The sequence below is a fragment of the Lutra lutra genome, chromosome 3 (genome assembly GCF_902655055.1).
Source record: "Lutra lutra chromosome 3, mLutLut1.2, whole genome shotgun sequence".
NCBI classification, from domain to species: Eukaryota; Metazoa; Chordata; class Mammalia; order Carnivora; family Mustelidae; genus Lutra; species Lutra lutra.
The window spans coordinates 146,398,958-146,423,568 of record NC_062280.1 but is presented as its reverse complement, the minus strand read 5'-3'; the positions used below and the strand labels follow the sequence as shown (position 1 = coordinate 146,423,568).

The window sequence follows — 24,611 nt, the reverse complement described above, 5'->3', positions numbered from 1 at the left end:
CTTATCAACCCAGCCAATCTGTATTCATCCTTCCACAGTCAGCTTGAATGCTATCTTCTCTAACTCTTTTCCTTTCTTTTCAGACCCATCCTTTTTTATGCCCACTGCACTTGCCACACAGCAGAGCCCTCTTTTCTGATCATACCGGCATAGTGGTTGATGGTTTAACTGAAAAACTAATTAAATTGGGGATTATAACAATAATGATACATACTTTAAACATTATATATATATATATATATATTTATAATCTTATTTTTAAGATTTTATTTATTTATTTGACAGAGAGAGATACAGCGAGAGAGGGAACACAAGCAGGGGGAGTGGGAGAGGGAGAAGCAGGCCCCCTGCTGAGCAGGGAGCCTGATGCAGGGCTTGATCCCAGGATGCTGGGATCATGATCTGAGCTGAATGCAGATGCTTAATGATTGAGCCTCCCAGACACCCCTAAATATTATATTTTTAAGATTTTATTTATTTATTTAATTGAGAGAGAGAGAGAGAAGGGATGGGCAGAGGGGGAGAGAGAAAGAATCTGAAGCGGGATCTGCACTGAGAACCCAATGTAGGACTCAGTCCTATGACTGAGATTATGACCTGAGCAGAAACCAAGAGTCAGACGTTTAACCGACTGAGCCATCCAGGTGCCCCTAAACATTATTTTTTTAAGCATCACATACAAATCACTATTTCTTAGTAAGGAGTGTTGTTTGCTTGTTTGTTTGTTTATTTATTAAGCAAGATCAATACCCAATGTGAGGCTTGAACTCACAACCCTGAGATCAAGAGTCATATACTCTACCAAATGAGCCAGCAAAGCACCTATTAATATGGAGCTCTTTTAGACTTTTTCTAGTAGCATCCTTCCTCCCTCTCCCTGTGATTTTTAATACCACACAAACACACACTATATCTCTTCATGCACTCTATGTATGTCTACAGGATCAAGGCCTTCATTTGGATGTGGGTCCTCTGCCTCAGATTTTTTCCACATCTATAATCTATCTTATATGATGCCTAATTTCAGTTTGTTTAAATTGGAGGGGACAAAACATTTTAAAAACAAACTGAATGGAATGACTCAATTGTTATTTTATTCCCATGCCTACCACTTGACAGCTTCTTACACTCTGTGTGTGTATGTGTGTGTGTGTGTGTGTGTGTGTATAAAACGTGCTGTTATTAAGTCTTTCCAAAGCTTTTAATTTAGTTTTCATAAAAATAACTTCTTCTCTCCCTCACAATTACACCTTATCACTAAATAATGTCTAATCACATTTTATCATTTCAAAGACAAGACAACCACTTGAGGAGCCAACACCACTGTTGGCAGGCGGCAGCAATAAGAAAATATACAGGGGACGCCTGGGTGGCTCCATTGGTTAAGCAGCTGCCTTCGGCTCAGGTCATGATCCCAAGCTCCTGGGATCAAGACCCGCATCTGGCTCCTTGTTCAGCAGGGTGCCTGCTTCTCCTTCTCCCTCTCCCTCTGCTGTACTCTCTTGTGTTCTTTCTCTCTCGTGCTTTCTCTCTCTAACAAATAAAATAAATAAAATCTTAAAATATATGTATATATATATACAGGAAACACATAAGTGAAATAAGTAATATGCAGAAAATAGTAACTAACACTATCAGAGAATTTATAAGGTATACAGCACTGTTTTAAGAGCTTTACAAAAGTCAACTTGTTTATTCTTCACAACCAGGGCTCCATTATTGCCCCCCCATTTTCCTGATAAGGAGACTGAGGCACATAGAGGCCAAAAAAATTGCTTTTTTCTTTTTGCCAAAAGTTTTTAAACAACAGATGTTTAAAACATCTTTTACTGAGATGTTTCTAAGATATATTACCAACATCTGCCTTTCTTTCACAAAGTCTATTGAACATAATGTAACCTGTTTCTAAAATGGTGTAACTAATAAAAATAAGCTGATGAAAATTTAATGTGGCTTCCACTATGATTTTACTAAAGCGTTCCTCTTCATTCTCAGGGAAACCAAAGGAGTGAGTTTAGCTAAATCAGGATGAGCTCTGTGTGAGGAGAGGCAAGACTTAATTGCTCTTGTTTCCAACCTTTATTAGGAGGGGAGGGTGACCTTAGCAAAGAGCCAAAAGCTGAGAACTGATAGTCTTTATGGAACGTTTTCTTTTGTGTGTGTGTGTGTGTGTGCTTTTATTTATTTATTTATTTATTTTTTAGTTAACATTTTTAAATTTTTTATTTTTTATAAAATGCAGCCATCAAAAGAAATGAAATCTTGCCATTTGCGACGACGTGGATGGAACTAGAGGGTATCATGCTTAGCGAAATAAGTCAATCGGAGAAAGACAACTATCATATGATCTTACTGATATAAGGGAGAGGAGATGCAACATGGGGGGTTAAGGGGGTAGGAGAAGAATAAATGAAACAAGATGGGATTGGGAGGGAGACAAACCATAAGTGACTCTTAATCTCACAAAACAAACTGAGGGTTGCTGGGGGGAGGGGGGTTGGGAGAGGGGGGGTGGGGTTATGGATATTGGGACTCCTGCTGTAGGAGCAGATGCTCCATGAGCTAGTCAGCAGTAGAACTGAGGCAAGTCAGCAATCTGCTTTCACTAGGTTGGGTTTTGAGCTGAGGCACAATCCTGCTGAGCCCACCTCCCCAGAATGTTACCATTCTCTCCCCTGCCCCGTTCTTCTTTCTCTCTTTTCCTGACTTGTGCTATGGAAACTTCCTTCTAGTTCTGGGGCAGGGGCAGCAGCTTCCCTAAGAGGAGCTGGGGCTGACTTGGGTCTTGCTCTAACTGCTTGTTTGCTCTAGGCTGGTAGCGGGTGACTGTGAGGACCCAGCTGCTAGGGCACACTAGAACCCTCCCATAGTGTGGAATGCAAAGAATCAATAATCTTACTTACTTGACCCTGTAGGTCCAATGCATAGTTTAGTGTGCAAGACCTAAGAGATGCTAAATAAATACTTACCAAACAAATAAATGGATGAATGAATGAATGAATGAATGACCTGTGAGCCCCAACCTAATTCATTTGCTTAATTCATCAGCATCCTTGATAGTTGTGGATCTGTCTAATGAAAATTAATTTTTGTACTAAGATTGAAGTGAGAGAGCTGGGTTCTTGTCTCATGGAGTCGAAGAATGAATCTCATGGACAAAGGAGAGTGAGTAAACCTGTAGAGTTTTATTGACTGAGGATACAGAAAAAGTCTCAGGAGAGGGGTCCCATTAGGGTTGCCATTGAGGGCTTTGAGGGTTGGTCTTTTATAAAAAGTTAACCAGGGAACTTAAATCTTTTTGACTTCTCTACTGGGAGCACCATTGATTAAGGACTAGTGATAAGATCTTCAATAGCTTATTTCTTTTTAGGGTTTGCTTATTTTCTCTTGACCACAGGAGACTGTCAAAAATCAGATTTCCCTTTGGACACCTAGGGCAGGGTGGTGTGGTATGTTCCCTTAGTTCTGGTTTCCTCACACCTCCACATTTTTGGGATTTCTGTGAGTCTGATCCCAGAGCCCCTTATCTATCTCTCCATTCCTAGCCCTGACTGTCCCTTACTCAAGATCATGTCTCTGAAGAGTCTTGGCATGATTGTTTTTTTTTTTTTTTAAGTCTAGTTTTACATCCCTCCTTTGTCATTTCTTTGCATTTGTTTCCAGCTGAAATTTTCAGCCCTCCTCCTCTTCCATCTAAAAATGTCTCACCCATTCTTTACTGACCATCTCAGCAGCTAAGCCTCCACTGACCCTTCTCTGAAACCTGGTTAAGAGTGAACATTCCCTCCCATAAATGCCAACAGGCCGGTGGTGGTAACTGTGTAAGCGTATGGTAAGTGCATTGTACAAATTGCTTCCAAATCCTTCTCTCCCCTTCCCTTTTGTTCATTTTATCCTTGTAACTTTCTGAGTCATTATGTTAGACAAATATTATTCCCCTTCCACAGATAAGGAGATTTGGAGAGGTAAATGGGTATTTCAGGGACACAAGCCTAGAAAATTATAGAACATACAGTAGAACTCACGTCTCTTACAATGGATACAAAGGGCAAAAGCACTGCCTTGTTGGCTCAGGAGTTGGAAAACACTTCACCAGCTTCATTTGTTGGTTAAGTTTTGCTCCAAAATATTTTACTTAAAAATTAATTTAAAAATGGGTCTTTCTATGTCCAAGTCAGCACAAAACCATTTGTGGGGAGTGAGGTTTATTTACTTGCTTGTAAGTTTCTTCTTTGTTTCATCTTAAATATAGCCATTTGTGTGGAGAGAAGGGATATAGAATAAGCAAACTGCCACTTCTATCGCTTTCATGGGTGGGAGACTGCGTCATTAAAGAGAAGTATGATCAGTAGCTGGGGTGTGAAGAACGGTCTGGTGTGAGTCAGGGACCTTCAAGAACTGCAGTTGGAGTCTCCGGGTCTCCCCTTGATAGCCCTTTGATGAGACCAAAATCTGACCATAGGGCTTAAATCCTGGTCCTTTGTTGGGAAGAGGGCAGGGGAGGAGCCGGGCTCCACCACACAATGCCCACGAGGCCCAACGTTGACTTTGGGCCTGAGGATCAGAAACAAACAAAAAAACCCCTCCACGTCCCAGGGGCCTCAGCTCCGAGTCTGTCCCTCGCCTTCGTGGGGACAGAGTGGCCCGAGCCTGGGGGAGAACGAGTTCTCCCGGTGACCTGCCCTCCACACGCCAGGCAGGGGCGGCGCCAGCGAAACCCGCGAGTAAACCACCTAACTAGTTTGTCCCTGCGGCCGTCTCGTAGGCGACGCCTCGGTGCCCCGAGTCTCGCTGCGTCGTATTGCCATGGCTGCCCGAGGCGGCGTCGCCCCTGCCAGCGAGGGTCTGCGCTACGCCGAGTACTCGCCGCCGGCGACCAAACGGCCGGACACGGACGTGGACCAGGGACTGGTGAGTCCCGCCGGCTGCTCCCGCCCCTCCGCGGGCCTGCCTGCTGGCACCCCCGGATTCCCGAGGGCGCTGCCTCACTCCTTTGTACCCTCTCAGCCCCGAACCGCGGTGGTCCCGGTATTCACATCTTTGTCCCACCTCCTCCTTCGTCCCGCGGAGTCGTGCTCTGTGCCCGGCGCACAGAGTCCCTCTTGCCTCCAGGAGCTCACAGTGTTGTCGGGGGTCCGAGCGGGGAGACAAACAATTGCACCTACTGGGTGATAAGTACTCCAGGGGGGATTCTCAGAGGAGGAGAGCCCAGTCCAGTGTTGCGGGGTAGGGAGTGAGGTCAGAGGAGGCGTCCTGGAGAAAGGGACGATTAAAAACGGAAGTATGGAAAATGAGTGGCTGTGAAGTCAGCGGAAGGAAGAGGAAAAAGTGTTTGACTCATCAGTAGTAGTAGTTACAGAGTCGTAGGCCAGAGGACCAGGGGCCCAGTTGGAAATCGCCAGGTGGTTTTGTCAGGTTGAACTGCTGAGCTGGGAAAAGCGTTCGACAGAAACATAATGAGAGCCTCATTTATGTCTTTAAGTTTTCTGTAGTGATATTTGAAATCCAAAAACGAGATGAATTTCATTTTAAGTGTATTTTTATTTAATCCAATGTATCCACAATATTTGACATGTAATCAATATAAAATTACTGAGGTATTTTACATCCCTTTCCCCCCCCCACCATTTTGTACCAAGTCTTTGAAATCCAGTGTGTGTTTTATAATAACAGCACATCTCACTTGGGACTAGCCACATTTCAGGTGTTCAGCCACGTGTAGCTAGTGGCTACATTATTAATCATTTTAGTTCCCAAAGATTAATGGGAATTAGAACATATGAAGCATCTGGTAAAGCACCTGAAGGAGTTGGGATAGCCTGAGGGCAGTGGTACCATTTTGATGAGTTTTAAGCTGAGAACTGATAGATTGGGCTGTTAAACCAAGCTCTCTCAGGCTTTGTATAAGAAGAATGGATTAGTTGGAGAAAGTCTAGAGACAGGGCTGTTTTAATTCTTTTTCACATGGCATTCCATGCTGTGCCAGCCCACAGTGCTATATACTTTGCCTTTAGATGCGTAACACTTATTGCCTATACCAGTTGCTGACCACTCATACACTGTATTGTGACATCTTTTATGTTGACCTCTCATTTTCCAACATTTTTCTAAGTTTCCTAAGAGCGGGGACTGCGGATTTACTTCAAGGAAGCACCCAATTTATGAGCACTCAGTTATCATTACTTGATTAATGGGTAGATTTCTGCAGCCGTCAGATGGGCTTACGTGGGAAGGTTTCCGAAAGCAATATGCTTTCATTCAACAGACATTTCTTGAATACTGCTAGGTGCCCCGTATTTTCCTAAGACCTTGGAATAGATAAGAAAACAAAACAGATTGGGGCACCTGGGTGGCTCAGTGGGTTAAAGCCTCTGCCTTCAGCTCAGGTCACGATCCCAGGGTCCTGGGATCGAGCCCTGCATCAGGCTCTCTGCTCAGCAGGGAGCCTGCTTCCCCCTCTCTCCGCCTGCCTCTCTGCCTACTTGTGATCTCTCTCTCTCTGTCAAATAAATAAATAAATAAATAAATAAAATCTTTAAAAAAAAAACAGATAAAAGTTTGAAATAGCAGGCTCTAAGCTTCTGCTTATCTGATTCCTTCTTTACCACAACCTTGTGAGGCAAGTCCTTTTTAATTCTCTCTCTCTTTTTTTAATTTAGTTTTTTCAGTGTCCCAAGATTCATTATTTATGCACTACACCCAGTGTCCCATGCAATACGTGCCCTCCTTAATACCCACCTCACTTAAGAGATGAGGAGACTCAGGGATGCTTGGGTGGCTCAGGTTAAAAGTCTGCCTTCCACTCAGGTCACCATCCCAGGGTCCTGGGACCCAGTCCAGTGTAGGGCTCCCTGCTCAGCTGGGAGCCTGCTTCTCTCTCTCCTCCCTACTCCTGCTTTCTCTCTCTCTCTCAAATAAATAAATAAAATCTTACAAAAAGAAAGAGAGAGACTTAAAGTGGTAAGTAACCTACCCAGAATCATTCTCCTAATAAGTGACAGACCTAGGATTCCAAATCCTGTATACCGTTTCCATTTGCTGACTTAGAAATAAGGCTTTCTGAGTGGAGTGTTCAATCTGGATAAATTATTAGGTTAGACAGAAGGAATCTCTTTATGGAGAGTTGTAAAAATCTCCATACTGGACTGATTTGCAAGGCAGCTGGGAGCTTCCATGGTATTTTGAAGATAGAAGTAATGTTGGTGATCTTTTACATCTGTAGGTACTTCATTTGGAAGAAGATATGTGTAGAATTTAAGATATCAGTTAGGAGACATCTTTAGTAGTCCAGTCACATGAAGGCTAAGATGTAGGCCAGTGATTCTAGTGATTCCTGTCCAACCTAGTGCCCCTTTTTTTATAACCAGTATTCTTCAAAGTCTCCTGTAATATCCTAAAATGATACCGACAGGCAATGAAATCTGTTCATAAAATAACTTAAAAATCAGTGTAATGCTCTAATTGAGACATAAAGGTGAAGTATTTTATTAGAAAAAAACATGTTTACTATTTAAGCATGTAAATGGTCAGACATGATTACATTAGGAGACATAATGAAGTAATCAGTTGCTGGCAAATTGCACCAGTGCAAAGAACCACTGTGAGTGTAACAGCTACAAATACCACTTTTCCAATGTATTATACTGGCGTTTCAGATACCACAAGGGCCATTGTCATTGGCAAACTGATTTTTCCCAAATTGGTAACAATTTTTGGTAGAATTTTAAATTAGATAAAGTGGAATCTTCCCTCAATTTACATAAGATTTGTACTTAAGAAAAATTTAGTCTTTTTAAAACAGTGTGAAATGATACATTTTATATATATTGTATTACATAAACTTCTAGACTAAGATGATAACAAATAAGCTTTTTACCTACTTCAGTGTACAGTAGAATCTTTTAAAACCCTGAGGGATGCAGGTAGTTCTTTATTGTAAAGGTTGTTTCATACATTTTTAACTTCTAGGATGAATAGTCCCCCATCCACCAAATACTTGCCTTCCTATCCAAATTATTATTGCAACCAAAAGGTCCTCACAAATTTTCAAAATGTCCCTAAGGGCCTATTCTGCTTCTGTTGGAATCATTGGTCCAGGTAATTATGAGTGATGAGTTAGAAGTTAAGAGAACTGATAATAATAATTTGGGGGGAGCTCGGAAGAACTGAAAATGATGGAAGGCTGACAAAGGGTAAGCGTTAGGAAAAAATAAATGACCCAAGAGTGGGACATTTTGGCAATCTTACTGAAAATAGTAGAAAATAAAATGTCAAGGAGTTGAAGAAAAGATTTTTCTCATCATTTTTTTTAAAGATGCAATTTATTTTGAAGTTTTTGAAATACAGCATCTGCAGTTGTAGCTGTTAAATAACTCTTAGGTAAACTTTCCCTTAGGGACTAAGAATTCATATGCATTAACCAATTTAGGAGATTAAAAAGATAAAAATATAGATAAAAGTACTTGGGTAGTACCTTGAATAAAATAGTATCTTACAATTAATTGTGTATTAGTCAGAGGTCATGGTCAGATTTTGCTTTAGCAAATCTGATTCTCATGGAAAAGCAGAGAAGAAGCTTTAATGTTGGGAAGAGTATATTATCAGTTTTTAAAGCATTTTGAAAAAAAAACCCAGTTTGTATGAAATGATAACCTTTAGTTTTCAGTACTTTCCCCAAAAGTGTAACTCCTTGTGTTAGTAGGATAGTGTAAAATACAAGAAAATTTGCTATATATACATTTCAGTTATAGGCCAACTTGATAACATGAAAACTAAAAACCTATCAAACTTGTAAATTATTAAGTACTTATTTATTACAAAATATACAAAATTACAAATATACAAAATTATAAACAAAAGAAAGTACTTCTACTATTTTTCATTTAAAATGTTTACCTTGAAGCTTCCTTTTAAGAAATCACATGGATTACAGATTTTTTTTTTTTTTTTTTTTTGAGAGCGACAAGGGTGCTGGGTGGCTCAGCTGGTTAAGTGTCTGTCTTAGGACAGACTTAGGACAGTCTTGTCCCAGGACCCTGGGATCAAGCCCCACGTTTTCATCGTTGGGGCTCCCCGCTCACTGGGGAGTCTGCTTCTCCCTCTGCCTTCCACTCTCCCTGCTTCTGCTCTCTCTCCCTCTCTCTCTGACAAATGAATAAATAAAATCCTCAAAAAAAAAAAAAAAAAAAGAAAGTGACAGCAAACATGAGCTGGGGGGAGAGGGGAAGAAGGGGTGGAGAGAATATTAAGCAGGCTCCACAGCCCAAGGTAGGGCCATCTCAAGACCTGGAATCATGACCAGCCAAAACAGAGTTGAATGCTCAACTGACTGAGCCACTCAGGTGCCCTGGACAAGAATTTTCATGTGCTTCTGTCATTGGCACTGTATTTGACTCATGGTAGTCACTTAGTTATTCATTAAATGAACAGCTATTAACTTCTATTACTATTGAGTGACTTTGAATGTTTGATTCTAACATACTGATAAAGGTATTTTTTTCTGTAGGACTTCTCCTTAATGTTAGCTTCTAAAGGAGAACAAGAGTCTTTCTCACTATTCTATCCCTGGAACTTAGCACAAGGTCTGGTGCATGCTCAATAAATATTTGTATATGTATATGGTAAACGCTAAATAAATATTTGTGGTATGAGTGAATAGTCTCCATCTTTCCTTTCTCCATCACAACTATCTTCTTGAGGCAGAATAATTTTTTTCCTTATTAATTTCCCACTGGTACAACCATTGTCTATCTTGAACTTAAATATTATAGTCTTGAGATAGAAGTTTTGGCATTTTATAATGCTTTCAGCAATTTATATTCATTGAGATGGTTATTACTGCTTATTTACTGTTTTGGAAGAATTAAATGCCTTAGGGAATTTGTAAACAACTTTGATTCCCCCCCCACCCCCTCACTGCCCCCTCCCACTTCCGCCGAGCAATAGCTGTGATGGAATGGGCTGTTTTCCCAGTTTACAGAAACTCTTTGATTCATAGTAGTGGAACATTTAATTTTTCTGGTTTGTTTTTTCTGGTGGATATATTTTTTAAAGGTTTTATTTACTTATTTCTAGAGAGGGAGAGAGAGAAGTGTGTACAGGGCTGGGGAGGAACAGAGGGAGAGGAAGAAACAGACTCCCCACTGAGCAGGGAGCCCAGCGTGGGGCTGATTCCAGGACCCTCGGATCATGACCTGAGCTGAAGGCAGATGCTTAACCAACTGAGCCACTGAGGCACCCTGATTTTTTTCTGGTGGATATTTGAAACTAGGTGGCAGTAACAAGAGATACCAGACTTGGCCCATTTGTTGATTTGCTGGTGTTATTTAAATAGTGCTTCTCCTTTTTGAAATATGTCTTTTATTTATTTTTAAAAATTTATTTATTTTAGAGAGAGAGAAAGAGAGAGCAAGCGGGAGCAGGAGGGGCAGAGGGAGAGGCAGAGTGAATCCAAAGCAGACTCTGTGCTGAGCTCAGTGCCCAGTGTGGGGCTCAATCTCACAACCCTGAGATCACAACCTGAGAGGGTGCTTAAACCTTCCACCACCCAGGTACCACTGAAATACATCTTTTAAATTAAAATTAGAGGGGCTCCTGGGTGGCTTAATGGGTTAAGCCTCTGCCTTCGCTCAGGTCATGATCTTGGGATCCTGGGATCAAGTCCCGCATTGGGCTTTCTGCTCAGCAGGGAGCCTGCTTCCCTCTCTCTCTGCCTGCCTCTCTGCCTACTTGTGATCTCTGTCCGTGAAATAAAAAATTTTAAAAAATCTTAAAAAAATTAAGATTAGATATTCGTTATAGGCAGAGATCATGTTTTAAAGATCCTCTTTCTCTCAGCTCTCAACATAGTACCAGTACCAGTCACATAGTTACTGCTCCATAAATTTTTGTTAAATGGTTAAATTAGTGGTTCAATGAAACAACTGGATAGGAAAAAAAAAAATAGAGGATTTGAGAAATTTTTTATAGAAATGTTTTATAGAAATGTTTTATAATGTTTATAGCCCTAAGGAATAAAAAGAGTAAGATAAATGAGACCATCTCTTTTTTTTTTTACTTTTTTAATAGTAAAGTCTAAAATTAGATAAGCATCTAATACATTTTATATACCATCAGAGTACACACTGGACTTCTGATGGTTTTTGTCATTTTATTGCTTATTACCTCCAAAAACACAGTCTCCAAATCTCTTTTTAAAGTTTGTCCGTGCATTCAGTTTAATAAAAAATATTTTTGAATACCAAATACATGGAGGCTATATACTAGATGTCTGTGGGGCAGATATGGATAAACCACAATTGCCACCCTCAAGGACAGAGGTCAACAAATTTTTTTGGTAGAGGGCTAAATAGTATTTTAGGCTTTGCAGGCCATGTGGTTGGTCTCTGCCAAACTAGGGAACTCTGCCATTGTCAAGCAAAAGCAGCCATAGATAATGCATAAATGTAGCTGTGTTTCAATAAAACTTTATTTACAAAAGTAGTTGGAGGGCCAGATTTGGGTGTGGACTGTAAGTTTGCCAGGCACCACTCTAGAAGGTAAATTGGATCAAATTTAAATACCTAATTCAAGACCAGCTCTATTAAGCACTGTTGTTTATTTGTTCATTCATTCATTCAACACTTATTTATTGAGTTTCACTTTAAAACTCCCAGAAAAAAACATGGGCACTAATTGCTTTGATATTGGCCTTTGCCACATTTTTTAGATATGTCTCCTCTGGCAAAGGAGACAAAAGCCAAACTTCCTAAATGTGAGATCTGGAGTCCCATTAGGTAAGGTACCGAGGCTAAGTGCTGTAGTTAAGTACAAAGACAAATTAAACATGGGTTTGTCCTCAAGGGGCTTGAATAATATTTGATTTTTCAAGAGAAGCTCGAGAGAGAGAAAAGCAAGTGTAGCTTACTATCAAGGGGAAAAAAATAAGGAAAAATACATTGGGATTACAGTTGTGGATACACCTGAATGACAGGTTTAGGAGTGAGGACCATGTCTATAGGCAGTTGAAGTTTTGTAGGAGCTGGGCTTCATGAATATTAAGCCTAGAGAAGTGTTTAACAGAGGGTTAGAGGATAGAGAAGCAGAAGAGGGCAGGATCAGTGAAGACTGTATTAGAATGGGCAGTCCTCTGGAGTCTAGAGGCCATAATGGCAGCAGTAATAGCAGTGGTATCCAAATGTTTTTCACCCGGCATTAGGCTAATTCTTTAAATGCATGAACTCATTTAGTCCATGTAATAACCCTGTGAGATGTAGGTACTATTATAACCCTGCACTTACAGATCTAAATTGAGGCATAAAGCAATGAAATAATTTGCCCAAGTTCCCACAGTTGATGTGTGCATGAACCCCAAAGGTATTCTGCTTTCTGGCCTCTGCTTTTAGTCAAAATATAATTCTATCTTCTTTCCCCTTCAAACTTCCTAATTGTGTCAGGGAAGGTCTAACCAGGAAAACAGACACATCTAAATTATGTAAAACAAAGGAAATGTAGCACAGAGAGTTGGCTTTATAGGTGAAGGAGTTGCTGTGAAGCCAGGCCGGATTGTGAGGCAGTGCAGAGGTTGAGAATAGGAAAAAGCTATTAGCCTTCTCAGGGCTGTGGGGTCAAACGGAAAGAGGTAGTATTTTCATAACCATCCTTGGTAACTGGACCACGGGGGTCTGTCCAGTGGGGAGCTGCACCCGCGGAGACACAGAGAGGAAAGAGGAGAAGTACCCTGGCCTTTCCCCTTTACCACCCTCCTGTCTCCCACGATTGCGTCCCATTGGTGGGACCCCGCTGGAGCCAGGTGACACAGGAGCCTGCAGGACTTAGCTGTCCTGCCAATGGAGCAGAGTAGGGGGAAGCCGGGGAATGGATCAGTGAATACAAACAGCTCTGGGACGAACACTCTCACGTTCGTTATTTTCAGCTGTGAGGTGATTTGAATTCCACAGAGGTTGAGAAATTTGTAAGCATAGCCTCCTAAAAACACTGTTACAGAACACTGTTTTATAAATGGTGTGTAGTCCCTTAGTCCACAGGAGTCTCACTCACTCGCAGTGTAAGGCAGAGTATTCTTACAGGAACTCCATTTTCACCGTCTTACGCTCTCTGAATATTATTTCAATGCTATTAGGAATTGAATAAGCATTATTTGCTCTCATGAAAATCTGATCACCATGGGTAACATTTTTTCCTTTTAAAATTAAATAGGCTTTTTTTCAAATACAGATTTAGATTTATAGAAAAGCGAAAAGATAGCACACAAAATCCCCGTGTACCTCACTCAGTTTCCCCTGTTAACATCTTGTGTTAGTATGGTCTGCTATCATTAACAAACCAATATTGCTTAATAACATTACTAACCAAAGTCTGTACATTTTTCAGATTCTTCACTTTTAACCTATTGTCCTTAATGTCCCAGGATCCCATCCACGGTACCACAGTACATTGAGCTTTTGGTTCCTCTTGGCTATGAGAGTTTCTCAGACTCACCTTGTTTTTGATGACCCTGACAGATTTGAGAAATGCTAGTCAAATATTTTGTAGAATTTGTCCATATGAAAGGCACATACTATAAACATGATCTCTCACTATATAAGTTAGCCTTGATCTAATCTGATGAAGTAGTATTTTTCTGGTTTCTCCATTGGTAAAGTTAACTTTTTTTCCCTTTCTATATAGTACTTTTTGAAAGGAAGTCACTATGTGTGGCGCACATTTAAGGAGTGGGGAGTTAAGCTTCCCCTCCTTGAGTGTGCAGTTCTTTATGAAATCATTTGGAATTTTTCTGCACAGGAGATCTGTCTCTTCTCCCCCACTTATTTACTCAGTCATTTATTTACATCAATCAAGATTTGTGGATATTTATACTTTGGGGGGTTATAATCCAGTATTGTTTATCTTGTAGCTCAAATGGTTCCACCTTTGGCCTGGTGGCTCTTTCATTTGGCTCCTGTGCACTTTCGACATACCCCATTGCTGTGGGGTTTTTTTTGAACACTTCCTTACTTTTGGCACCATAAAGTAAGGTGCTCTAGGCTCATTTTGTATATTTTTGTCCCTGTCCTAGAATCAACCATCTCTCTAAGAAGCGTTTTGTATATGAAATCTTACCTCATGGGAAACTTCATTCTGGGTCACAACTCTGGATCCTAATAGTTTCATTTTTGCCTCTTACCCAACTTTTCCCCATTTTCCTTATCTTCTCCTTATATCGCTGATGAAGTATGATAGTAGAAGAGTTCCTTGTCTTGAGGTAAGTGGCTACCCTTTCAGTCCACCAGAAAATGTAGTATTTCTCCTGCAGCTTCAGCCATGCTCTTTTTTGTTTTGTTGGTTTGGCTTTATTTTTATTTTTCAATTTCTTCTATTAGGGACTGCTAACAGAGGATGCCAGTGCACTGTGAAATCAAAGAGAGAGATAGAGAGAGAGATTCGTCAGTCTTTTTGTATTTATCATTGTATTCCAGGCTTGTAGAATTTTACTGAGTCAGTGAGCAGAAATGCCTATCTCCAGGTATAAAGTAAAATATTGCATATTCTCTAAAAGATTTATTATGATCTTCCAGGGAATAATTTCCATTTCACTTTGGCATACCTGGAATTTAACAATAGTTGTCACTACTGCCTCAACGGAAAAAATAATTTTGTATAGCAGATATATAGAACTGAAGGGATAAGAACTAAAACAGAGATGAAATCAGTTATAGATGGTACTATAAATAGCACTTTTTCCCTTAAATACTTCCTATCTGCAATTATGCTAAAGTTTTACTCATCAAGAACTTTATATAGTACTTACTTTTTTTTATTAACATATAATGTATTATTTGTTTCAGGGGTACAGGTCTGTGATTCATCAGTCTTACACAGTTCACAGTTACTCACCACGGCACATACCCTCCCCAATGTCCATCACCCATAGTACTTAATATTTCTAGGTATATTTTATGGGTTTTTGTGAAGAGTTTTAAGTAGAAGTTTTAAAAAGTACCATGAATTTATACCTAATTTGTATATTTCCTTTAAGTAACTTGGGGTAACTTGTTTCAGCCTTTACTTCCATTCTAGAAAACTCGTGCTATTCTACTATTAAAAAATATTTAGACTATCATGTAGTTTAGAACAGTTGGAATATCATGACTCATTCATTCTCTTTTCTAAGTGTCAACAGATCTGTTTCTGACACTAACGTTATTGTCTGCATTGGTATCCTCAGGCTTTTTGACCCTGAGATTTTGTAGAATGTCACTTTAGGTCCTTGTACTCCAAATACACTTTTGGCCAGTACAAGTTTTTTTCAAGTTTGTTTGCCACAAAACACTGCTTCTTAATCTTTTTTAAGTACGTTATTTTATAAAGTGAAAAAAATTCATACCTGTCTCCTGCTTCCATAATATTAGTATTGTTTTCTATTTTTATTTGTTGAATATATAAAAATAAGATAAAACAGAATGATAGGTATGAAGGTACTGAGTTCATGATGTGCATGCACATAATTGAGGAAGTAAACTAGCACTTAGTCAATGGTTGCTAATTACTAGATGCTGTGATTACATTTTCCCATTTCTCATAACCCTGAGAAGGTGGATGTTACTTTTCACCATTTTATATACAAGAAAACCGAGGACCAAAGTGGTCAAGGTCATATAGCTACTAAGTGGCAGGACTAAGATAATAAACCAATTTTGACTTGAAAAGTCCTTGACTTTTTCACTGAATGATATTGCTGCTCCATCATTTAGATATCGGAACCTGATGTAATCCAACTCCGAGAAATGATTTTTAGTCCTGGTTTTTGTGGTAATTTTCAGTCTTCAGATACTTCAAGATACGTTAAAAATTCTTAAACCTTGAAGCAGAGTTAATTTTATTTCACCTTAACTCAGAAAGGAAGAAAAGAATACTGTGTAATGAAATTTAAGCTGTAAGCATAACCACTCTTTTTTTTTTTTTTTTTTTTGGGTAGGACATTATTTATTTATTAATTTCTAGAGAATAATGGCAAAACAAGTTAAAAAGAAAGGACACCTTCTGATTGCATTAGTGCCAGTGCCATGCACAACAGAGGGGAAGGGACACTGTATGGTAGAGTGGATACACCATCCACAGATCTGCCTCATAACTCCAGTATGTGGCTTTAAGCTCAGGCCTCAGTTCCCCACTCTGTAAAATAAAGTGAATGTCCCAGGATATTCTTCAGTACTATCCTTCAGTGACATTTTTTTTTTTAATTTTTTTTTAAATTTTTTTATTTTTTTTCAGCATAACAGTATTAATTATTTTTGCACCACACCCAGTGCTCCATGCAATCCGTGCCCTCTACAATACCCACCACCTGGTGCCCCCAACCTCCCACCCCCCACCCCTTCAAAATTCTCAGATCGTTTTTCAGAGTCCATAGTCTCTCATGGTTCACCTCCCCTTCCAATTTCCCTCAACTCCCTTCTCCTCTCCATCTCCCCTTGTCCTCCATGCTATTTGTTATGCTCCACAAATAAGTGAAACCATATGATAATTGACTCTCTCTGCTTGACTTATTTCACTCAGCATAATCTCTTCCAGTCCCGTCCATGTTGCTACAAAACTTGGGGATTCATCCTTTCTTTCTTTCTTTTTTTTTTTTTTTTTTTACAGCTTTATAAACATATATTTTTATCCCCAGGGGTACAGGTCTGCGAATCGCCAGGTTTACACACTTCACAACACTCACCATAGCACATACCCTCCCCGATATCCATAACCCCACCCCCTCTCCCAACCCCCTCCCCCCATCAACCCTCAGTTTGTTTTGTGAGATTAAGAGTCACTTATGGTTTGTCTCCCTCCCAATCCCATCTTGTTTCATTTACTCTTCTCCTACCCCCTCGACCCCCCCATGTTGCATCTCCTCTCCCTCATATCAGGGAGATCATATGATAGTTGTCTTTCTCCGATTGACTTATTTCGCTAAGCATGATACCCTCTAGTTCCATCCACATCGTCGCAAATGGCAAGATTTCATTTCTTTTGATGGCTGCATAGTATTCCATTGTGTATATATACCACATCTTCTTTATCCATTCGTCTGTTGATGGACATCTAGGTTCTTTCCATAGTTTGGCTATTGTAGACATTGCTGCTATAAACATTCGGATGCACGTGCCCCTTCGGATCACTACCTTTGTATCTTTAGGGTAAATACCCAGCAGTGCAATTGCAGGGTCATAGGGTAGTTCTATTTTCAACATTCTGAGGAACCTCCATGCTGTTTTCCAGAGTGGTTGCACCAGCTTGCATTCCCACCAACAGTGTAGGAGGGTTCCCCTTTCTCCGCATCCTCGCCAGCATCTGTCATTTCCTGACTTGTTAATTTTAGCCATTCTGACTGGTGTGAGGTGATATCTCATGGTGGTTTTGATTTGTATTTCCCTGATGCCGAGTGATATGGAGCACTTTTTCATGTGTCTGTTGGCCATCTGGATGTCTTCTTTGCAGAAATGTCTGTTCATGTCCTCTGCCCATTTCTTGATTGGATTATTTGTTCTTCGGGTGTTGAGTTTGCTAAGTTCTTTATAGATTTTGGACACTAGCCCTTTATCTGATATGTCATTTGCAAATATCTTCTCCCATTCTGTCAGTTGTCTTTTGGTTTTTTTAACTGTTTCCTTTGCTGTGCAAAAGCTTTTGATCTTGATAAAATCCCAAAAGTTCATTTTTGCCCTTGCTTCCCTTGCCTTTGGTGATGTTCCTAGGAAGATGTTGCTGCGGCTGACGTCGAAGAGGTTGCTGCCTGTGTTCTCCTCAAGGATTTTGATGGATTCCTTTCTCACATTGAGATCCTTCATCCATTTTGAGTCTATTTTCGTGTGTGGTGTAAGGAAATGATCCAATTTCATTTTTCTGCATGTGGCTGTCCAATTTTCCCAACACCATTTATTGAAGAGGCTGTCTTTGTTCCATTGGACATTCTTTCCTGCTTTGTCGAAGATGAGTTGACCATAGAGTTGAGGGTCCATTTCTGGGCTCTCTATTCTGTTCCATTGATCTATGTGTCTGTTTTTGTGCCAGTACCAAGGCATAACCACTCTTAAGAAATTGTTGCCTAAAGTGAAATAGCTTAATGTAAGGGAGTAAAAGTTTTCAGAAAATGGCATGATTTCCCAAGCAAGAAGAATAAGCAAAGCTACAGTGTTGCAGGTAGGGTATACATCAGATATAAGCCAAAAGAGTTTAGGGAGTACTTGCCAGGGACTCTAAAGTCAGTGTAATAAAAGCTTGTAGGAGTACATGATAAAGACGAGGCTAGCCAGAGGTGCAGCAAGATCATTTTTATGATCAGGGTGCAAAATTAAGTGTAGTGATAAAAAGGGAGATGCCAAAGATCAGTGCGTTTGTTTTTATTGAAGAGTGTCCAGGAGGAGTTTGTTTTCAAAGTTTATTTGGAAATAGATAGGTCAGAGGGTTTCTGGCTTAAGAAATTAAGTTATTAAGCCCTTCTGACCAAGTAGGATTTTCGCAAGATTTTTCTTTCCTAGTAACCTTTATTTTTTTTTCTGACTTTGAAAGAAACAGCCGTGTAATAATATATTATAGTAATTGTAATACCTACCATTTTTTAAATGCTTATCACATCCCAAATACTAAGTGATACATGTGAATGTTCTAATTTATAAAAATTCATACTTATCTATAATTATTATCCTCATTTTACAGATGAGAAGGTTAAGTAATTTGTCAGAGGTCATGGAGCTGACAAGTAAAGATTCAAAAGTCAAACCATATTTCTTTGATTTAAAAATCTGTGATCCTAGGACTTTGTTTAAATGATAAAATGTAGGTACTAAGAATGTATAACTACCGTTAAATTTTGGTTTATCTCATTCTGTTTCCTTTTTCTTCTGTGTCTATGCTGTACATTCTGTTTTATAATCATTTATTATATCATCTATAACCACTCCTCAGTATATTATTTGTCATATTTCAGGTATGCCCTAATTTATTTAATTATCCCTCTATTGCTGGCTATTCAAATTGTTTCCAGTTTTTATATTGCGAATAGTGCAGTGATGAATATTCTCATATGTAAGTTTTTATGCACCTCTCTGATTATTTTCTTAAGGATAATTTTTTAAAATTATACTTACTGAGCCTAATGACTTGAATATATTTAAGGCTGTTGATTCCAATGATGAAATTACCCTCAAGACAGATTGTCCCAATTTGAATTCCTAGCATCAGTTCATGAGATTTTTTTACTGACTCACTCCCTCAACAACTTGTAAGACTTGGAGTTGTTAGCTAAAATGTATGCTTCTCATTAGTGGCCTTTGTACTGGAAGAATGACAAGATTGCCACATGTCCCTATCTAGAAGAAAAGTTTAAGGATATAAGAGTGATTTCACTTACATACTTATTAAAGTGGTCAGTGTAATCTATTTCCATACTTAACAAACTGAGTGATTTTATATTAAATATAAGAATATTGAAAATACAACTTCTTGGGGGTGGGTGAGGGAAGATCAAATTTTGTGAAAAAGCAGGGAGTTATAAGAAGCAAGGGCATCAAGGACTGGTGCTAGGATCTAGTTTGGCATTAGATAATTAAATGATAATATGTTTTCTAGGTAATTAAACTAATAAACGGGATAAGACATGACAAGGTTTTTGTGAGTGGTCATTAAAGTCAGATAGGGATGTTTCATCAAATATGAGTTTACAATGGAAAGATTGACAGGTTTTTTATAATTTAAAGAGTATGGGACTAATTTTTAATTGTTGGTTGAAGACATAGGGTCCTGTACGGAATTAAAATACTTATATTTTAGTTCTAATGCAGACACTGATAACCCCCCTATAACTTGGGCAAGCATGTCACTTTTCAGGACTTCAGTGTCTTCCTCTGGAAAATGTGGGGTTTTTTTCTATGCTAGACGTTTTCTGTCTTTTGTTTCACCTCTATAATTGTGACTTTGACTTACTGTATTGCAGTAAGAAATGCTGGCAAAACATTGGACACCCTGTGGAAGCTGTTGAAAATAAAACAGAAATATATCTTTTGTATAAAAGTATAGTGTCTCTGTATCTAGAGTAATGTATTTCTGCTTGCATCTTTTAAAACAGTCAATAGAAATTTTCCAGAAAGAGACAACAAATAAATATATTGAGGGGAGAAGTAGGTGTGGAGTGTGGAGGTGTGGGGAGGGGAAAGCTCATTTTTAAAAAGGCTAAAAAGTTTAGACCTTAATTTAGGGATAGTTTAGAACTCTTAATTCAGGAAGTCACTAGACAAAGAAATAATTTAATAAAAGTACAGTAATAAAATGGTAAAGGATATCCATTGGGTGAAAAAGTCCCTTTCTTCCAAATTTTATAAACAGAACTAAGGATACTCCTTAAACTTGAAAGAGAAATTTAGGGCAGTGAAGAAAGTTAAAGAAACCAACTCTTAGACCTAAATGAACCTTGAGTGCCTAAAAGACACAGCTTTTGAGAGCAGGGTGTATCTGAAGCTTCAGACCAAAGAACAAGTCTCAAAAGTTACATTTATAGATTTGACATGTTTAGCATTGGGAAACACAAAGCAAGGATGCAGAGCCTACACTGGATCTTACTTCTTAACAAATCTTTTCCAAATGTGATAGTTGTTTTTCAGTACCATTCTGAGTTAATTTTCTGATTAGAATTTTGCTTTGAAGATCTTGCCTGCTTCTGGTCGGTCTGCTTAATCTTGAGATGATTCCATATTGTTAAATAGAAGGAAGTTGACTTTATATAAGTTGTCAGGTTGAATTCGTTTAAATATTTCACAGGTAACGAATCTAATCTAGATTTAACATTTTATAGATATTTAACATAGTTTATAGATGATCCCTGCTCTCCAACGTTCACTCATGGTGACCTAAGTTCACAGTGAATTAAGTGTAAAACCTTAATGAGAATTCAGGTTCCCCATCTTTTAACCTTTATTTGTCCCAGTACCTTTCCATTTTCCTCCTTGGTCTAACCTTGACTCTGTCCTTCAGGTTTATCTGGACTCTTCTCAGAAGTCATCGATTACCCAGAAGCAGAGTACTCAGCCACCTGGCCATCTGTCTGTCTAACCATCTATCCCCGTAGGCATCCATCCTGTCACTCATTTGACCCATACACTGTTTTGGGACTACAAAGATGAATAAAGCCTACTTCTTGCTCTCTAGAGGCTTACAGTTTAGTAGGGGAGACAGATCATGAAGTTGTAGTCTGGGATCACAACAGAAATAAACTGGGAGGTAGAGAGGTGGTGCCATTGGAATAGGGGAGATTCCAGTGGCATTGATTTCTTTCTTATTTGGGTGTTTACTTGATCTTGCTGCCTGTCTAGAGTAGTTCCATTTTTCCTCTTTGCTGTTTAGTAGCTGAAAAGCCATATATCAAACACCCTTCTGTGTTAGGGATAGGGATTGATCATATCTTTTAGTGAAGGGTGGTGAAACAGAAGGGCAGGGACAAATAGAGTCAGTGAGAGTAGTGGGGATATGACTCAAATACCTCCGCTCCCTTCCTCACAGCCAGCAGCTTCAGAGGAGAGAGAAAAAGTGCCAAGGTCCAGATAGAGGGTGGGACCAGCTCTCAGGGAAAATGTGTAAGAGTAGGTTCAGGTGTCTTATTGGTGCCCCCTGGTCAAGTATCTGCTGAAGTCATCTTTCAGCCTCTCCATTCCACTGCTCCCTACTACATTGACTAAATTGTAATGAAGATATAAAAATGAAGTCTTCCCATCTCAAGTTAAAGTTTTTACAAATTTTTAGATAATTCCAATTACTATGTTACTATAATTTTATATGCTTAGGGTTTTTGGTTAGTGCATCCTTGTTCCAAAATTGACTGATGAACCTTGTTAACACCAGCAAAGTCTGTGCACTACATTATTCTCTGCACTCTGTTATCTCAGTATAATTGTATAAAGCAATGGATCTTAACCTCAATGTTCCTGCACGTTAATATAGCAAGATGAGGAAAGGGATGGCATTTATAGCCATGTGCCTTTGCAAAGAAACTGGAGTATATTTTTATCTGGTTTAAAATTTGAGCTTAAGAATGGTAATGTCCTATGTGTCAACTTTTGAGAATCATTGACAAATAGTATTAGCATACTTTTATTATTTCAGGAAGCATTTCTGGCTAAAAATTTAGTAAGTTCTCAAAGGAATTAGATACATTTATAGATAAATAAAATAATTAAAGCAAGCTAGCAAAATTTGAAGACATACATGTTTTGTTTTAAAATTTTGAATCAGTTTATAACTTTTGTGAGGTCATCTTGCTGTTCACCCCTAGTGCAGTGCCTGGTCCTATAGTAGGCAACCAGATTAAATGTTTGAATATTGGATTAATTAGTGAACAATGAACAAATTAAGGGCATATGACTAAAGGCTTTATTTTCTGATCCTGAAACACTGCAGAAATCTATATCAGTCAGGATTTTTCAGAAAACTGAACCAAGTAGTATGTTTTATTTATTTATTTATTTATTTATTTATTTATTTATTTATTTATTTATTTTGCTGATTTGGCTTACATAATTGTGTGGACTGGCAAGTCTAAAATTTGTAGGGCAGGAGTGCCTGGGTGGCTCAACCGGTTAAGCATCTGCCTTTGGCTCAGGTCATGTAGTAGCTGAGCCTCACATGGCATCAGGCTCTCTGCTCAGCAGGGAGCCTGCTTCCCCCCTCTCTCTCTGCCTGCTGCTCTGCCTACTTGTGATCTCTCTCTGTGTCAAATAAATAAATAAAATCTTTTAAAAAAATTATTCTTAAGAAATCATTATGTAGGGGCACCTGGGTGGTTCAGTCCATTAAGCATCTGCCTTCAGCTCAGGTTATAGTCCCAGGGTCCTAGGATTGAGTCCTCCTTAAGGCTCCCCACTTGGTTGGGAATCTGCTTCTCCCTCTCTTTCTGACCTTCCTCCCTGCTTGTGAACTCTCTCTTTCTCTCTCTCTCAAATGAATAAATTAAAAAAATATATATTATGTATAGCGAGGTTATAAGTTTGGGGAATTTTTATTAATTATTTTAGAAGTTAGAGAAATACTCAATTGGGCCAAGCCTAAGAGTTTTGTTTTTTATTATGTTTGGCTTTTGGTTTTATTTCATTATTTTGCTTTGTTTTTGTTTTGCCATTTTATTTACTCTCTAATCTTGGTATAGAAATTAATGCTTGCCTGCAGTTAAAAATAAATCAAGTAACTTTAAAATGGAGCAAATAAAGATGTAGTTCACTTTGTCTTTCCTTTTTTGCTTAATTTAAGGTTTTCAGGGGAATTCGTGTTTTTTTGTTTTTGTTTTGTAAAGATTTTATTTATTTATTTGTCAGAGAGCAAGAGCGAGCACAGGCAGACAGACTGTCAGGCAGAGGCAGAGGGAGAAGCAGGTTCCCTGACGAGCAAGGAGCCCGATGTGGGACTCGATCCCAGGACGCTGGGATCATGACCTGAGCCGAAGGCAGCTGCTTAACCAACTGAGCCACCCAGGCGTCCCGGAATTCGTGTTTTGAGAGAGTTTCACATGTATTTGTTTTTGGCAATGGATGGTAAAGACTAAGTAAATTAATGTGTACTCGTCCAATTTAGATATGAAAATCTGTGAAATTCATGCCAGCTTGAAGATTTTAGGGAAGGATTATTGTAAAAATTCTCTTCCTAATGTCATTTTATCATGTCTGACACTTTTTCTTGAGTACAAATTGTCTTCCCCTTTCTTTTGATCTGTATGTGTAATACCTGTCTTTCCCAAATTCTGCTGATTTGCCAACAGTCTTTCTTGTTTCCTCTCTTTTTTCTTTTTCACTTACGTTGTTTAAATTCAAAGAGCTTTCTTTGTAGAAATTGAACCAAATAATAAGGCAGCATAAAACACTGAGTTCAGCAGAAAGTGATTTGCTTGTGATTAACCCTTGAGAGTTGAGTCACTACAAGATAACAAAGAAAGAATGTTTTTTGAAACAACCTGCTCATTCTTCTTTTCCATTCTTAGATGAGAACTTTTTTTTCTCCCCAGGTGTTATGAATTCACATACCGCTTTGCCTGGGCTTTATTTACCATTTTTTTTTTTTTTAAGATTTTATTTATTTATTTGTCAGAGAGGAAGAGAGAGAGAGCACACAAGCAGGCAGAGAGGCAGGCAGAGGCAGAAGGAGAAGCAGGCTCCCTGGTGAGCAAGGAGCCCGATGCAGGACTCGATCCCAGGACTCCGGGATCATGACCTGAGCCGAAGGCAGCGGCTTAACCCACTGAGCCACCCAGGCGTCCCTTTATTTACCATTTTCATCATGGTATGTTTTTAGAAAAAAAAAGTCCAGAAGAGAGCTGATGACTTCCCTTTCTTCTGACCTCAGTCCTCTCACAGATTTTTCTCTCAGGCAACTCCATTCTTCCAGTTGTTTAAGGCAATAACCTTGACATTCCTTTTTATACCCCAGCTTTATTGAGTTATAATTTACAAGTAAAAATTGTATATATTGAAGATATACAGTATAATTTGATATATATATACATTGTGTATCATTGCCACAACCAAGCTAATTAACACATCCATCACCTCACATTGTGTGTATGGGTGTGGTGAGAACACTTAAGACATACTCTTGGCAAATTCAGGTGTAAA

The 24,611-nt window shown here is 39.0% G+C and overlaps 1 protein-coding gene across 2 annotated transcripts in view; it reads left to right on the top strand.

Annotated features, from left to right (window-relative positions):
* Positions 1–4,745: 4,745 nt before the first annotated feature.
* Positions 4,746–24,611, top strand: part of DNAJC15 (DnaJ heat shock protein family (Hsp40) member C15) — an 86,002-nt gene continuing 66,136 nt past the window's right edge. For both annotated transcript variants that reach the window (XR_007126209.1, XM_047723530.1), the window contains exon 1: positions 4,746–4,911. Coding sequence is in view for 1 of the 2 variants with exons in the window: in XM_047723530.1 (XP_047579486.1) it covers positions 4,807–4,911 (105 nt within the window). In the remaining variant the exon portion in view is untranslated. The remainder of the gene's footprint in view (positions 4,912–24,611) is intronic.